Source organism: Apodemus sylvaticus, chromosome 11, assembly GCF_947179515.1.
Source record: "Apodemus sylvaticus chromosome 11, mApoSyl1.1, whole genome shotgun sequence".
In the NCBI taxonomy this organism is placed as follows: domain Eukaryota; kingdom Metazoa; phylum Chordata; class Mammalia; order Rodentia; family Muridae; genus Apodemus; species Apodemus sylvaticus.
Genome location: NC_067482.1, coordinates 1,225,255 through 1,241,424, shown reverse-complemented (window position 1 = coordinate 1,241,424; position 16,170 = coordinate 1,225,255). Strand labels below are relative to the sequence as shown.

Genomic DNA, 16,170 nt, shown 5'->3' with positions numbered 1-16,170 from the left:
CCTAACATTGAGCTCACACCCACCCCAACATTTCTTCAGTCAGTGACTTTTAGACCTGGGCCACTGGCTTCAGTTTTCATTACAGTCCCTAGAGGCTGAGAGAGATCTAGCCAGCAGAGCAAGTGTCTGGGAATAACATGACCCAACACTGCAGACTCTGGCTGGTGGAAGTGTCCTGACCCCTCTGCAAGAACTCTAGTTATGAGCTAAGTACAGTAGAATTTCTGAAGATAGTATAAGACTCCAGGCCTTGGGAGAAATCCAATGTTGTGGGCCAGGCTCCCTTCTGATGTGTTTTCAGAACTTTCCTTTAGCAAAATGCTCCCTGAAGCATATTGATGCTGGCTGCAGTGGTCTTTACAGCCAACGTCACAATCCTATAATCCATCATGGGTAAAAAACTGAGGAACAAATAGGTGACCAGGTACTAGGTAATAAGTGCTCTACAAGCCAGAGACTGTACCAGCCATCAGAAAATAGTTTAATTATATACAGATGATTGGCAAACTGATCAGAGAGAGTAGGGTGTGGATGCACCCTCATATTTGAAGAAATGACAGGAGAGAAGTGCCAGCGACATGTGCCATCCAAGAGGTGACAGTCACCAGACACCAAGTAAATCACAAACTGTAACAGCTGTGGAAGGAATATAAATCAACACTTTTCCTCTGGGACAAGAAAAAGAAAAACAAAAACAACAAACATCAGATCTGAGGAATGCTTTCTCTCCCAGCCATGGAATGGTATTTGTCCATGATGAATGCAGGGATGATTGGGAGTAGATGGTCCAGGCCCCTGGGGCAATATCACCTGCCACACCTGTTATGGTCCCATTTGTGCCTCAGTCAGGCCAGCAGCATTCAGGATTCACGAGCAGCTCCTGCAGCCATAACCATCACAGGCCTCAGAAGAGGGGCCTCGAGCCCTGGTTTTCAAACTCAGACCATGCATCATTCAGCTCCATGAAGATCATCTTGGCATACTGTTCATACGGCTGCCCTGTGGCCTGTGGGCAATGGGGTAAGAGCCAGCCTGACTACTCAGCCAACCGTCCCACCAGCTCCTTTCATGTAATATAGCCAGCAGGCAAAGGCCCCTAGGGGATGAGAGGCAGAGACAACCCAACCACAAGGTCCAGAAGCCCAAGGGCCATCCTGGGAACTGCCCCCCCATACACTCACCTTGTCAGGATGCACTACTAGCACTGCACGGCGGTACTGCTTCTTCACCTGCTCTGGAGTCACCAGGTCAGCCATACTCACAGGAGTCCAGCGGCTCTCCCCGTCCCACAGTACTGTGTGCAGAGTGGACAGCAGAGCACGAATGTTCCTTTCCTTGCCTTCAATCCAGTCCAAAAGCTACAAACACCAATGTAGAAAGAACCTCAGGAAGGAGATGTATTTAGGAGACCTCCCTCCCTGCTGTGTGAGGGTAGGGTAGGGAAATCAAGGCAGGCAGCAGAGGAAGTACTGAAGGATGTTCAGATGCTGAAGTGGGTGGGTGCACATTTCAATGGACCTGGTCCTCAAGCAAAAGACCACCCTCAGGCCTGGGGAGCAATCTTCTGTGGAGGCCCTTAAGAACATGGTTTGGTAGCTCTTTGTTTATTCCTATAGGAGAACAGGGCAACCATGGTCATACTCCCCACGCCCCTCATCCCTCTTCCCTAAGACCAAGAAGGTCCCCAACTTAGACCTGAGCCCTCAATTTTAGCACTGAGCCCTCCACCGGGCCAGGCTACAGTAGTTTGTGGATAGAAGGTACCATGGACGGAACTGAGACCCTTTTCAGCCAGATATGAACTCCTAATCTCTCAATATAGCCCCCTGATCCAGGCACAGGGTTCAAAGGGGACAAGTGGGTTCCTGGTAACCTTTCAGGTAGTTAAGGTAAAGTCTACACTGTGCCCTAAAGAACTGACTACCTCAGCTGGGTGTGGTAGTACATGCCTTTAATTCCAGCACTTGGAAGGCAGAAGCAGACCTCTGTGAGTTTGAAAGGAGCCTGAAACCTACAGAAATGAATATATCTAAGATCTACAGTGGGATATTCTGGCCATTGTACTATGCTGACTCCTTACTCTACTGTGAGAGCTGGTGTCAGGACCAAAACCCAAACAAATCTTCAAAAGTTAGATGAAACCTTGGTTTTGATAGGCACAAGTCTGCCTATCTTGACCTATATGCCCTCTTGACGACTCAAGGCCAAAGTCAAACATGTCCAGAGTACTAGAAGCCCTGTATGATTCCCCAGTGCCCATGAGGAAACATTAAATGTAATATCAGGTTGCCCAGGAATATACTCCAAGGGTCTCCAGGTGCCAGGTCCATGCATAACAAGTCTCTGGCTGGAGACATTAGCCTTTACAGTGTGGCCTGAGCCCTGGAGTTACCCACCTTCAATTTGAGTGGGTCTGTATCTCTGGCAAGTTCCTGTTTCCTCATCTCTGCCATGGTCTTTGGTCCCTTCTTGTCAGACTTAGAGAAGCCTTGATTAGGCAGCAGATCTTCAAAATCATTTTCTGAGACCTTTGGCTTTTGGGCTAGAAAAAAATAAGACACTTTTTATAGACACTGCCTGTTTTTACCTTGTTTCCTGGGTGTTATTTGTTCTGATACCTGGACAGGAAAGAAGAAAAACATGGCCTCAGAGCCATCTGTTAAAAGCCATTGAGATGTGGGAGGAGAGGGGCCAGGCCTGCAGAGATGCCTCAAGACACAAATCTGCTTTCTGGGGCAGCCTCTGTAATCAGCATAAATACAGCTTGCTGTCTTGGCTGGCTCTGAGGGAGGAACAAGGGGCTCAAACTCCAACCCTATAGATAATTGTATAAACCAGTATGCAAATGCAGGACTTACCAAAGCTGGGCACACGAACGCCCCTCTCTTCTCGGGCCCCAATCACGCTGAAGTGAGACCTTAGTTGTTCAGAGGCTCTGGGGGTTGCCTTGGCTTGGGGGGTCCACGAGGGTCCAGGGGCCGTGGGACGACTTCCTTGCCAGGAGCTGTTACTTCTGTGAGTGGGGGCTGATGTGCCAGCAAAGCCCCCTGCAGGAAGGCCAGCAGGCAGGCCTGGGGGAAACCACAGACACTTGTAAGCCACTTACCAAATGATGAGTTACTTATTCTGGGGCTAAGGATACTGTATTGCTGGGACCTGTGCTCATGAAACAAACCACTGTCACTTAGTTGATTTGTTCTACCTAACAAGTACCAGGGATACACAAGGTTGTGTTGCTCAGTGTTTCTGGATGAAGGTTTGATGCTAGGATATGCTACATCCCTACATGCACATCTACAGGGGCTTGGTATCCCCATCTGCTGAATGGTCTAGGGGGCTGTCTTGTTATATGGATACTGCTTCACAGAACTTCTCAAATGCATGGCTGATTCTTCAACTTTTTGTGAAGTCATAGAAGTTGCAAGATTCATGATGAGAAGTCTAGAGCACCTTCACACAATGTCTCCAGCAATGAAGTTCTTTGTGATGGTGTTGTTACCTTGTTAATACCTAAAATCACCTAGGAGATGACTTCTAGGCATGTGGGAGATTATCCTTTCCCCCCCTAAGACAGAGCTTCTCTGTGTACTCCTGGCTGTGCTGAATTCTCTCTATTGGCAAGGCTGCCCTCAAGCTCAAAGATCTACCTGCCTCTGCCTCCCAAATGCTGAGAATAAAGGTGTGCACCACCATGCCTGGTGTTGGGCATTATCTTAATGATATTCATTGATGTGGGAAGAGCCATCCTAATTGTGGGTGAAATCGTTCCTTTGGGCAGGGGACCCTGGACTGTATAGAACAAAGAAGGTAACCCAAGTATCATCAAACATGCATTCATCTTTCTTTGTTCTCTCACTGTGTGAAGTGATCAGCTGATTCAAACTCCTGTTGTCTTTCTATTACCAAGGAATATGAAAGAGACTTTTACTTGTTTAATCTTCATCCACAGAAGAACATCTATTCAGAGTTTATTTCCTTGGCTATTTAAATAGCTCTTCTCTGAACACTTGCAGAATATTTACTTGTGGATTTTTATAGAAATATAAACTCATTTCTCTGCGATAAACACTGGGGTCCTATATTTACATGCTTACTTTTTTAAGAAACAGACCATGAGTGGCTGTATCATTTCCCATTCCTGTAAGTATGTGTAAATATAAGAAACTCAATTTCTATGATCCTTGCTGATGCATGATTACTTCCCCCAAAGCAACTGATGATTCAACATTGTCTCATGCGTGTACTGGCATGCCAGAATGATTGATCGAACCTCAGTGCCTGGCCTTTTGCTAACACCACAGTCTTGGTTTCTGTGGCCAGAGAGTGTACCTCAAAGTCAGGGTGGAGATTCTATACTACTCTTAATAACAAGAAGCCCCAATCATTCTAGTTTATCTGCTTTCTCAGATAAATGTGACAATGAAGTTGTCCATTGTACAAAAATCTTTACTGGGATTTTAGTGGCAAGAACATTAGACCTACAGATCAATCAGCGCAAAGCAAAGGGGCAATCTTGTAATATACAAACATTTAGTGTCTGTTAACCTCAATTGCAATGTTTGAGTTGTATTTCCACCATATTGGCACTATGTGTTTATGTTTATAGTTGTAGGCTCTTTTGTCACTGTTTGAGACAGGGTCTCATGTAGCCAAGGTTTGAACTCCTAATCCTACTCTAGCTTCCTGAGTGCTAGGATTATAGGCATAAGCCTCTACCCCTACCTGATCTGAAAGCTTCTGAAAGCTTTTTTGCAAAAATTAACTATACATAGCACTGTTTTAAATTCTAGTTTTATTGAGCTGTTCTAGTAAACCTAACTGCAACAGACTACTATTTGTTGATCTTAGGTACTGTGACTTTATAGTTCTAAGCCTTGTTGATTTTCTCTGATCTGTTCGGCAATTGTGCCACATGCATACAGGAACACTTATTTTTTTCCTTCTGTCATATTTAATTTCTTCTTTCTCTTGCCTTAAGTCAGTGGCTGGGTCTCCCAGTAAGTGGAATGTAACGGGAACATTTGCCTTGCTCCTGGGTTCAGAAATCTTACCAATTTGTCACATTTCATAGGGTTTTTATTCCTGCTCTGAAGGCATCCTCATCATGTGCTGCTGCAGACAATCACCCTTTTGGCAGCACTGGTAAGATCATGCATGCCATTATTCCTTGGTTGATAAACACGGTAGATGTCACTTACTGGGTTTGGAAAGGCAAATCAGCCTGGTGCTCCTTGAATATGCACCACTGGGTAGTTGTTGCCCTTTTATCCTTTGAAATATTCTGTGCCCTAATGTTCTGAGGGTATATGTCTGTTCTTTAGAGGACTGACTGGCTTTGAGGCTTTCACTCCTCAATTATCTGATTGGGCTCTTATATTTTAAAAGTCAGTTTCCTCTCTTCTAAGTTTTCTAAGAGACTATATGGAATTGGTCATATAAACATTTGGTAAACTTCTCCAGTGAAGTCATTGGAGCCCAGGAATTTTCTAAAGAATTTATTATGAATTTATTCTTCATAGTGATAACCCATCCAAGTGCCCTGCTTCATGCTGAGAGTTTGGAGGTGGCTGCCTGTGAGGTGTTTGCATATCTGGATGCTGCCAGCACTTGCTTTTATTCTTTAACCACTTTCCAGAGCTATCTACAGATCCTGACAATACCTGACACTGATAACATAGTGTGTGCTGCTATGGTTCCTTTGCGGTCAGTAAGTTTGTTTACCAAAATTGCCAAGGAAACAGTATTTTGTTTCATTGATTTGTCGTTGAAGAACCTTATATAACCCAGGCTGGCTTCAACTCATTTTTGAAACCAAAGACAACCTTGAACTTATCTGATCCTCCTGCCTCTACTTCCAAGTGTTGGAACTAAAAGTGTATCATGATACCTGACTTGGTGCTGGAGTTTAAACCCAAGGCCTTGTACATTCTAGGCATGTATTCTGCTAAGTGACAGATTCCCAGTCCCTGTTTATTCATTAAAAACAGTTTTTTCCTTCTTCCTGTTTGCTATAGATTGCTCTTTTATTTCAAACTCCTTGAAGTGTCATTTATTAGTGACATACACCAGCTTTTCTTTTCTACCTTCCTTATCCCCCCCACCCCCCCTTGAGAAAGGGTTTCTCTGTATAGCCTAGGCTGTTCTGGAACTCTCTCTATAGATCAAAGTGGCACTAAACTCAGAGATCCAGCTGTCCCTGTCCCTGTCCCCCAAGTACTGGGATTAAAGCCTGGCTAATTCATCTTTTCTAAAATATGTAACCTACACCCTGTAGCATTCTCTAGTTGTATGTTCCAGGTCCTTCTATGATGTAAGATATTTCACTTACAGGTACATTGATATTTCCTGGGCCTCCTCTGTGTCATTTAAATCAGTATTTTCCTTTGTATTCTTACTATAACCAATTTTCTGATGGTCAGAGTACACTTTGATTTCAATTCTTTTGTCCTGTTGGAAGAATCTGTACTCTATGCTACTGATATAGCCTAGGACAGTCAAATACCCCTTGTGACAGATGGTATATGCTGCCATTTTCATTTGTGACTTGGGCTTGCTTAGTTTTTGGTTTGGTTTCCTTTAGGGCTACTGTTTTCCCAGGGGTATGAAAGAGATAAGGGCTAGGTTTGTCCAGGAAGGCAAAAAGGAGATGCCTGCAGCCCCATCCTGTGTTCAGACCCATCAACCCCACGTCCACATAGGGACAGGAAAGTCAAAGATACTAGGCAGAAATCCCTAGAAGACCCCAGAAATAGAGTACAATTTGAAACAAATGGAGACCATTAAGAAAAAAAGAAAAAGCATACAGGAAGTTAACTTATGAGAAGCATTAAGAGAAAAACCTAAGAAGAGAGTAACATCAGAAAGGAAGAGAAGGAGCAGACAAGGGCCCACCCAGGGTGCCAGTACCGGAAATGGAGTAACAGGGTCAGAAAACCAGAGCTGAGGATTTCAAGTGCCCAGTGTCAGCCATGGCCAGTTATGTTTTAGTGAGTGACATTACTACCACCTAAGACATGTCAGAACAAGCAAGTCCCGTGCAACAAGCAACCTGATAATATCCTCAACAAGAAACTACATGCCCTACCTATAGCTTATTGTACTTCCCTTCTCAGAGCTATGGAAGAGGAGGTACTGACAAAGGAGCTGAGGATCCCAAGGGAGATTCATTTTAGGAGAAAACCTGACATGGTACCCAGAAAGCTCAGGTTGTGAAGACAGGAAATACACAACATGAGCCAGCCCCAAGACCAGCATGGACACTGCAAGGAGTAGCACTTGACTCCATAGCTGACCCTTACCAAGAAAATGTTGATGATGACACCCTGTACTAAGCAAAGAAAGCCTCACCAACTGCTAGGCTGCCTGTACTTCCTGGACATACTATAACCCTGGAGTTAGCTGATACAGATACTACATGGTCACGAAGGTTGTATATCAACATTAGCTCTACCAACTCCCATTTTATAGTCTTTTAGTCAATAGGTGTTCAGAATAGAAACAGACGCAAGTTCCTGGGGTCCCTGGACATAGAGGTATAATAGAGCATGGAAAGGAGCTTCTTGTCACAGAGAATGGCTCCTCATTACCTTGGAGGCTAGAGCTGAGATCACTGAGATCGGCAAATGGGTCCAGGTTCTGAGACTTGGTTTGGCTGGGGTTGGGACCCGGAGGGGCTGGGTGACCTGCAGAAGAGAAGAGGGGACCTGAAAAGGGACAAGGGCCATTAGACTTGCACAGCACAGAATGGAACAGTCATCCAAAGTTCTTGATCCTTCCTTTCAGAACCAAAGGCCCCACTCAAGGTTTGATAATTCTTTAAGGAGGGAGAAGAACACACAGAACACACCTGGCAGAGTAGCTGGATCTAGCATCCACACAGCTCCTCGGAGAAATTACTGAACATTTGGTACCAAGAATCAGAAAATGTCTTCAATGTTCTGACATTGTAGTACCGTTTGTTATAATCTCTCTAAAATGTGACTGTCCTTCATGATATACTAATGTAAATTTGAGATTAGTCTAAGCATAAAATTTTGAAATAATTATTGCACAAGTACTCAAAATATTATCCAGTCATTAAAAGTGATGGCTATGCCATCCCACCCACACCCCAAGGTCAGCAGCAGAGGGGAGAAGGGCCTCCATGCTCCCTGAGACTGAAGGGACAGGGCTGTGTACAGTTATTTGCTGCAAGGGCTATAGGCATGGGCTGTTGAAGCTGATTTATCATCTGATGAATAAAGCAATTTAGAACTGAAAAAAAAAAAAGTGATGGCTATGGAGATGGAAAGATGACTTGGTGGTTAAGAGTGCTCAATCATAAGGACCAAACTTCAGATCCCAGCACGCAAGTATTAACATCTTCACATAAAAAGCAGGTGGATCTCTGTTAAGTTCGAGGCAAGCCTGGTCTCGTGAAATCCAGAGCAGCCAGAGCTATACAGTAAGATTCCATCTTAAAACAAAACAAAATAAAAGAATTGAGTCAATGAGATGTGTCAGCAGGTAAAAGGGCTTGCTATGTAAGTTTCATGACCTGAGACTGATCTTGGAACACATGAAAAAGTTAAATATGTGTGTCTGTAATCCTGGTACTTGGTGACATGAGAAGTAGAGTCAGGAGAATTGCTTAGAAGATTGCAAGCCAGCTGGTGCAGCAGAAATGAGAGACTCTGCCTCAAAAAGGGGGAAAATAATGCCCTCAAAAAGTTGTTCTCTGAGTTCCAAATGTGCGCCATGGCATGGACATGTGCCACAGAAGATGTAATCCACACTCACACATATGTTAGTAATAATAATGCCAATAATAATGATAGTGACAATGACGACGATGACGACAACAACAGCAAAGAGCTGGCTATATGGGTAAAGGCATATGCTGCCAAATCTGATGTCCTGAGTTCAATCATTATGCATCACAATCCCTGGGGCCTTTTGGTGAAAGTAGAGAATGGAGTTACCCAACCTGTCTTCTAACCTCATGCTCCATAAATTAAGACAAAGTAAAAAACGCTTTTCCCCCCCTGTTTTTAAAAAAGAAATTATTTATTTTATGTATATGAGTACACTGTAGCTGTCTTCAGACACACCAGAAGACAGTATTGGATCCTATTACAGATGGTTGTGAGCCACCATGAGGTTTCTGGGAACTGAACTCAGGACCTTCGGAAGATCAGTCAGTGCTCTTAACCATCTCTCCAGCCCCCCCCAAAAAAAAACTTTTGAAAATTAAATTTAGTGCCATGCAGTAATGGCACATGACTTTAATCCCAGAACTTGGGAGACAGAGGAAGCAGAAGATATCTGCTATATTGGAGGCCACACCAGCACTAGGAACCCCAGGTAAAATACTGCCCATGGCCCAAAAGCAATCCTTACAGCCCCCCAACTGCAACCTTTTTCCTGGCCTTCATATTCCAGCCCACAATTCCAGAAAGAAGACTTTTGCTTTTCTGGAGACTATATTAGGAACCCCAGACACCAAGCAGGTACCCGTTTTTCCAGAGGTTATGCAGGTACTTAGAACTCGAGAGGCAACACCGGCACCCAAAACCTTAGAGGTCACGTAGCCTGCAAAAACCCCAGCAGAGACAGACTACTGGACCTGAAGACTCACTGGTCACCAGAAGTCAAGCCACTTAGGCCAGAAGACCAGAGAGGAAACAGAAACTAAGGGGGAAAACACCAAAAATCATCCATCTAACAAAGATAAACTCAGAAATCAGTACCTAAAACTTTAATAACCCCAAACCCAGATGACCAGAGGCCAGTGTAAGAACACAATCAACAACAGTCAGGGCAGTCTGGAACCATCAGAGCCCTGCTATCCCATTGCAGCTAGTCCTGGATATTCCAACACAGTTGAAGCACAAGAAATGTTCTTAAATCCAATTTTATGAAGATGATAGAGGTCCTTAAAGAGGAAATGAATAAATCCCTTAAAGAAATTCAGGGAAATGAAAACAAACAGGTTAAGGAAATTAATCAACTGTTTAATACTTGAAGATAGAAAAAGAAGCAATGAAGAAAACATACAGTGAGAGAATCCTGGAGATGGAAAATCTATGTAAGTGAACAGGAACTAAAGATGCAAGCATCACCAACAGAATACAAGAAATGTAAAAGAGAATTCTCAGGTGTACAATAGAAGAAATTGATACATCAGTCAAAGGGAATGTTAAATCTAAAAGTTCCTGATGCAAAACATCCAGGAAACCTGGAACACCATGAAAAGACCAAACCTAAGAATAATAGGAATAGAAGAAGATTCCCAGCTCGGAGATCCAGAAAATTTTTTCAACAAAATCATAGAAAAAAATTTTCCTAACCTAAAGAAAGAGATGCCTATAAACATACAAGATGCATACAGAACACCAAAAAGATTAGACCAAAAAGAAAGTCCCCTTGCCACATACTAATCAAAATACTAAACCTATAGAACAAGGAATAGAAGAAGATTCCCAGCTCAGAGATCCAGAAAATTTTTTCAACAAAATCATAGAAAAAAATTTTCGTAACCTAAAGAAAGAGATGCCTATAAACATACAAGATGCTTACAGAACACCAAAAAGATTAGACCAAAAAGAAAGTCCCCTTGCCATATACTAATCAAAATACTAAACATACAGAACAAAGAATGAATATTAAATGCTCCAAAGGAAAAAGCATAAGTAACATATAAAGGCAGACCAATCAGAATTACACCTGATTTCTCAACAGGGATGCCAAAATCCGGAAGGGCCTGGACAGATGTCTTACAGACTCTAAAAGACCACAGATACTAGCCCAGCCTATTATCAAAACTGATAGATGGGCAAATAAAATATTTCATAAGAAACTCAAATTTAAGCAATATCTGTCTACAAATCCAGCCCTACAGAAGATACTAGAAGGAAAACTTCTATCCAAGGAGGTTAAGTACACCCATGAAAGCACAGGAAATTAATTTCACACCAGCAAAATCAAAAGAAGGGAAGCATGCGCACGTGCGCGCACACGCACACGTGCACACACACTGAAAACCACCACCATCAAAATAACAATCATTGGACATTAGTATTTCTCAATATCAATGGACTCAATTCTCTAACAAAAAGAGACAAGCTAACTAAATGGATGTGAAACAGGTTCCATCATTCTGCTGCATACAAGAAACACACCTCAACATCAAAGACAGATAATTATCTCAGAGTAAAGGGCTAGAAAAAGATTTCCTAAACAAATAGACCTAAGAAATAAACTGAGTAGCCATTCTAGTATCTAATAAAATAGAATTCAATTAAAAGTTAATCAAAAGAGATGGGGAAGGATACTTTATACTCATCAAAGGAAAAAAAATCTAAGATGATTTCTCAATTCTGAACATCAGTGCTCCAAACACAAGGGTACCCACATTTGAAATATTACTAAAGCGTAAATCATTCAGCAAATCCCACACATTAATAGCAGAAGACTTCAATATCCTACTCTCACCAATGGACAGGTCATTAAGACAGAAACTAGACAGAAAAATAATGGAACAGATGTTATGACCTAAATGGACCTAACACCTTTCTACAGAACATTTCACCCAAACACAAAAGAATGTATCTTCTTCTCAGCACCTCCTAGAACATTCTCCAAAACTGACCATATAGTCGGTCACAAAGCGAATCTCAACAAATACAACTGAAATAATAACCCCTTGTATCTTATCAGACCACCATGTATTACAGCTGGATGTCAACTACAACAGAAACAACAGAAAGCTTACAAACTCATGGAAACTGAACAACTCTCTAATGGATGATGACTGAGTCAAGGAAGAAATAAAGAAATTAAAGACTTCCTAGAATTCAATGAAAATTAATGCATAACATACCCAAAGCTATGGGACACAATGAAAGTGGTGCTAAGAGGAAAGTTATGAGCACTAAGTAACTTCTTAAAGAAATTGGAGAGTTCTCATACTAGCCAACCTAAAATCTCTAGAACAAAAGCAAACATACTCAAGAGGAGTAGGTAGCAGGAAATAGCCAAACTCAGGGCTGAAATCAATAAAATAGAAACAAAGAGAACAATACAAAGAATCAATGAAAGAAAGAGTTGGTTCTTTGAGAAAATCAAACCCTTATCCAAACAAACTAAAAGACAAAGAGAGAATATCCAAATCAACAAATTAAGAAATGAAAAAGAGGTAACAACAGATACTAAGAGAATCCAAAAAATCATTAGGTCATATACTTCAAAAAATTTGTACTCTACAAAATTGGAAAATTTAAAAGAAATGAACAATTTTCTCAATAGATATCCCTTATCAAAGTTAAACTGAGATCAGGTAAATAATTTAAACAGACCTATATAACCCCTAAGGAAAAAGAAGCAGCCATTAAAAATCTCCCAACCAAAAAGAGCCTAGGACCAGATGGTTTTAGCAAAGAAATCTATCAGACTTTCAAAGAAGAGCTAATACCAAAACTCCTCAACCTATTTCACAAAACAGAAACAGAAATAATACTTCATAAAACGCCAAATTCATTTTATGAAGCCACAGTTACTCTGATAATCAAACCATACAAAGACTCAACAAAGAAAGACAATTATAGACCAATTTCCCTTAGGAACAAAAGTAGTCAATAAAATACTTGCAAACCAAATCCAAGGACACATCAAAAAGATCATCCAGTATGATCAAGTAGGCTTCCTCCTAAAGATGCCTGGAAGGTTCGACATATGAAAATTTCTCAATGTAATTCACCATATAAATAAGCTGAAAGAAAAAACCCATATGATCATTTCATTAGAAGCTGAAAAGCCTTTGACAAAATTCAATACTTCATAGGTTTTGGAGAGATCAGAGATAAAAGTGACATACATAAACATAATAAAGGCAAAATACAACAAGCAGTGGCCAACATCACATTAGTTTTTTTTTTTCTCCCGAGACATGGTTTCTCCCTGTAGCCCTGGATGTCCTGGAACTCACTCTGTAGACCAGACTACCCTCGAACTCAGAAATCTGCCTGCCTCTGCCTCCCAAGTGCTGGGATTAAAGGCATGCACCACCACTGCCCAGCTGCCAACATCAAATTAAGTGGAGCAAAACTTAAAGCAATTCTATTAAAATCAAGGACAAGACAAGGCTGTTTATCCTCTCCATATCTATTCAATAGCAGTACTTGAAGTTCTAGCTAGAACAAAAAGACAGCTAACAGAGATCAAAGGGATACGAACTGGAAAGTAAGAAATCAAAGTATTGGGGCTAGAGAGACGATTCAGTGGTTAAGAACACTGATTGCTCTTCCGAAGGTCCTGAGTTCAAATCCCAGCAACCACATGGTGGCTCACAACCATCCATAACAAGATCTGACTCCCTCTTCTGGAGTATCTGAAGATAGCTGCAGTGTACTTACATATAATAAATAAATCTTAAAAAAAAAATCAAAGTATTGCTATTTGTAGATATAAGTGCCCCCAAAAATTCTACCAAGGAATTGCTACAGCTGACAAGCTACTTCAATGAAGTGGCTGGATACAAATTAATTTTTAAAAAAATCAGTAGTCTTCTTATGTATAAATAATAAATGGGCTGAGAAAGAAATCAGGGAAACAACACCCTTCAAATAGCCACAAATAATATAAATTATTTTGGTTTAACTCTAGCTAAGCAAGTGAAAGACCTATATGACAACTGTTTGAAAAAAGAAACTGGAAAAAAATCAGAAGATGGAAAGTTCTCCCATACTCATGGATTGGTAGGGTAAACAGTGAAAATGGGCATCTTACCAAAAGCAATCTACAGATTCACTATAATTCCCAACAATATCCCAACACATTTTTTTTTAGGTTTATTTATTTATTATATGTAAGTACACTGTATCTGTCTTAAGATACCTCAGAAGAAGGCATCAGATCTCATTACAGGTGGTTGTGAGCCACCATGTGATTGCTGGGATTTGAACTCAGGACCTTCAGAAGAGTTGTCAGGGCTCTTACCTGCTGAGCCATCTCTCCAGCCCAATACAATCCTTTACAGACCTTGAAACAACAATACTCAACTTCATATGGAAAAACAAAAATCCCAATACAGCTAAAACAATTCTGTACAATAAAAGAACTTCTGGAGGTAGCACCATCCCTGATTTCAAGCTGTACCATAGAGCAATAGAAATAAAAACTGCATGGTACTGGCACAAAAACATACAAGTTGATCAATGAAATCTAATCAAAGACTCAGAAGTAAATCCACATACCTATCAACACTTGATTTTTGACAAAGAAGCCAAAGTTGTACAATGGAAAAAAAGAAACCATCTTCAACAAATGGTGTTGGTCTAACTATATGTCAGTACATTAAAAGAATGCAAACAGATCTATATCTATCACCCTGAAACAAAAACTCAAGTCTAAGTGGATCCAAGACATCAACATAAAACCAGATATACTAAATCTGATACAAGTGGGGAATGGCCTTGAACACACCAGCACAGGAGACAGCTTTATACACTATCAGAACACCGATCGTAGACACTAAGGTGAACATTCAATAAATGGGACGTCATGAAATTGAGAACCTTCTGTAAGGCAAAGGACATTGTTAATAGGACAAATCGGCAGCCTAGAGAATGGAAAAAGTTATTCACCAACCGTTCATCTGACAGAGGGCTAATTTCCAAAATAGATAAATAACTCATCAGAATGGCTAACATCAAAAAACAAGTGGCAGCTCATGCTGGCTAGGATGTGGAAAAGGAACAGTCCCTCATTGTTGGTGAGTGTGGAAACCCATACAGCTACTTTGGAAGTCCATTTGGCAGTTTCTCAGTACACTGGAAATAGTTCTACCTCAAGACCTAGCTAAGCTAACCCTAGCCCCTAGGCATATACCTGAAGGATGCCCAGTCATATACCACAAGTGTACTTGCTCATCTATGTTCATAGCTGCTTTATGTGTAACAGCCAGAAACTGGAAACAACCTGATATCTCTCAACAGAAGAATGGATAAAAACAATATGGCACACTTATACAATGGAGTCCTATTCAGCTATTAAAAACAATGACATCATGGAATTTTTCAGCAAATGGGTGGAACTACAAAAGATCATCCCGAGTGAGGTAAGCTAGACCCAGAAAGAGAAAAATGGTATTCACTCATTTATAAGTAGATGTTAGCCATAAAGTAAAAGATAATCATGCTAACCCAGAGAAGCTAAGAAACAAGGATGACTTAAAGGCGGATGTAGGAATATCACTGTGAAGAAGAGACCGAATAGACATTATGGCTGATGGGTGTGTTGTGGGGGGTGTGGTGGTGACTGTGGGTGTGATCTGGAGGGGGGTGTGTAGATACAAACAGGAGAGTTGGGGAAGGATAGAGTACTGGGAGAGACAACTGGAATGGGCAGAGGGGAGGGACATCTCTGGGACAAGCTAGAAATCTAGTGCAATGGAAACTCCCAGCAATCGATGAGGATGACCCTAGCTAAGACTCCTAGCAATGGAGGATACAGAGCCTGAACTGGCCATCTTCTGTAACCAGACAAGACTTTCAGTGGAGGAACTAAGACACCAACCCAGCCACAAACCTTCAACCTGCAATTTGTCCTGCCTACAAGATGCTGGGGTAAAGATGGTGCAGAAGTTGTGGGAATGGCCAGCCAATGACTGGTCCAGCTTGAGACTCATACCATGAGAGGCACCCCACTCCCGACACTACCTGGAGGACCAGGACCCAGAGGCTGTATAGCCTAGAGACCTAGGATAGAACTAAACACGACTGACATTAAAAAAAAGTCAATGAAATGATTTCTAATGACGTTTTGCTATACTCATAGACTGGTGCCTAGCCCAATTGTCACCAGAGAGGCTTTACCAGCAACTGATGGAAACAGATGCAGAGAGCCACGGCTAAACATTGGGTGAAGCTGGGGGAATCCTATCGAAGAGAAGGAGGAAGGATTGTAGGAGCAAGAGGGGTCATGGACACCATTAAGAAAACCCACAGAGTCAACTAACCTGGGTTGGTAGGGGCTCAGAGAGTGAACTGCCTCCATGGGACTGACCTAGGCCCTCTGTACATGTTACAGTTGTGTAGCTTGGGTCTTCTTGTGGGACTCCTAATAGTGGGAGCAGGGGCTGACTCTGACTGTTGCCTGTCTTTGTGACCCTCTACTCCTGCTGGGTTGTCTCAT

The 16,170-nt window shown here is 41.8% G+C and overlaps 1 protein-coding gene across 4 annotated transcripts in view; it reads right to left on the bottom strand.

Moving 5' to 3' along the window:
- Nucleotides 1-455: 455 nt before the first annotated feature.
- The window catches only part of Gak (cyclin G associated kinase), a 62,112-nt gene continuing 46,397 nt past the window's right edge, over nt 456-16,170 (bottom strand). For 3 of the 4 annotated variants that reach the window (XM_052198719.1, XM_052198721.1, XM_052198722.1), the window contains 5 exons: nt 7,587-7,703; nt 2,859-3,071; nt 2,397-2,542; nt 1,182-1,358; nt 456-1,006 (listed from right to left, as the gene is read on the bottom strand). In XM_052198719.1, coding sequence (XP_052054679.1) covers nt 905-1,006; nt 1,182-1,358; nt 2,397-2,542; nt 2,859-3,071; nt 7,587-7,703 — 755 coding nt within the window. In that variant the 3' untranslated portion in view covers nt 456-904. The remainder of the gene's footprint in view (nt 1,007-1,181; nt 1,359-2,396; nt 2,543-2,858; nt 3,072-7,586; nt 7,704-16,170) is intronic. The other variant, XM_052198720.1, reaches the window with a different exon arrangement.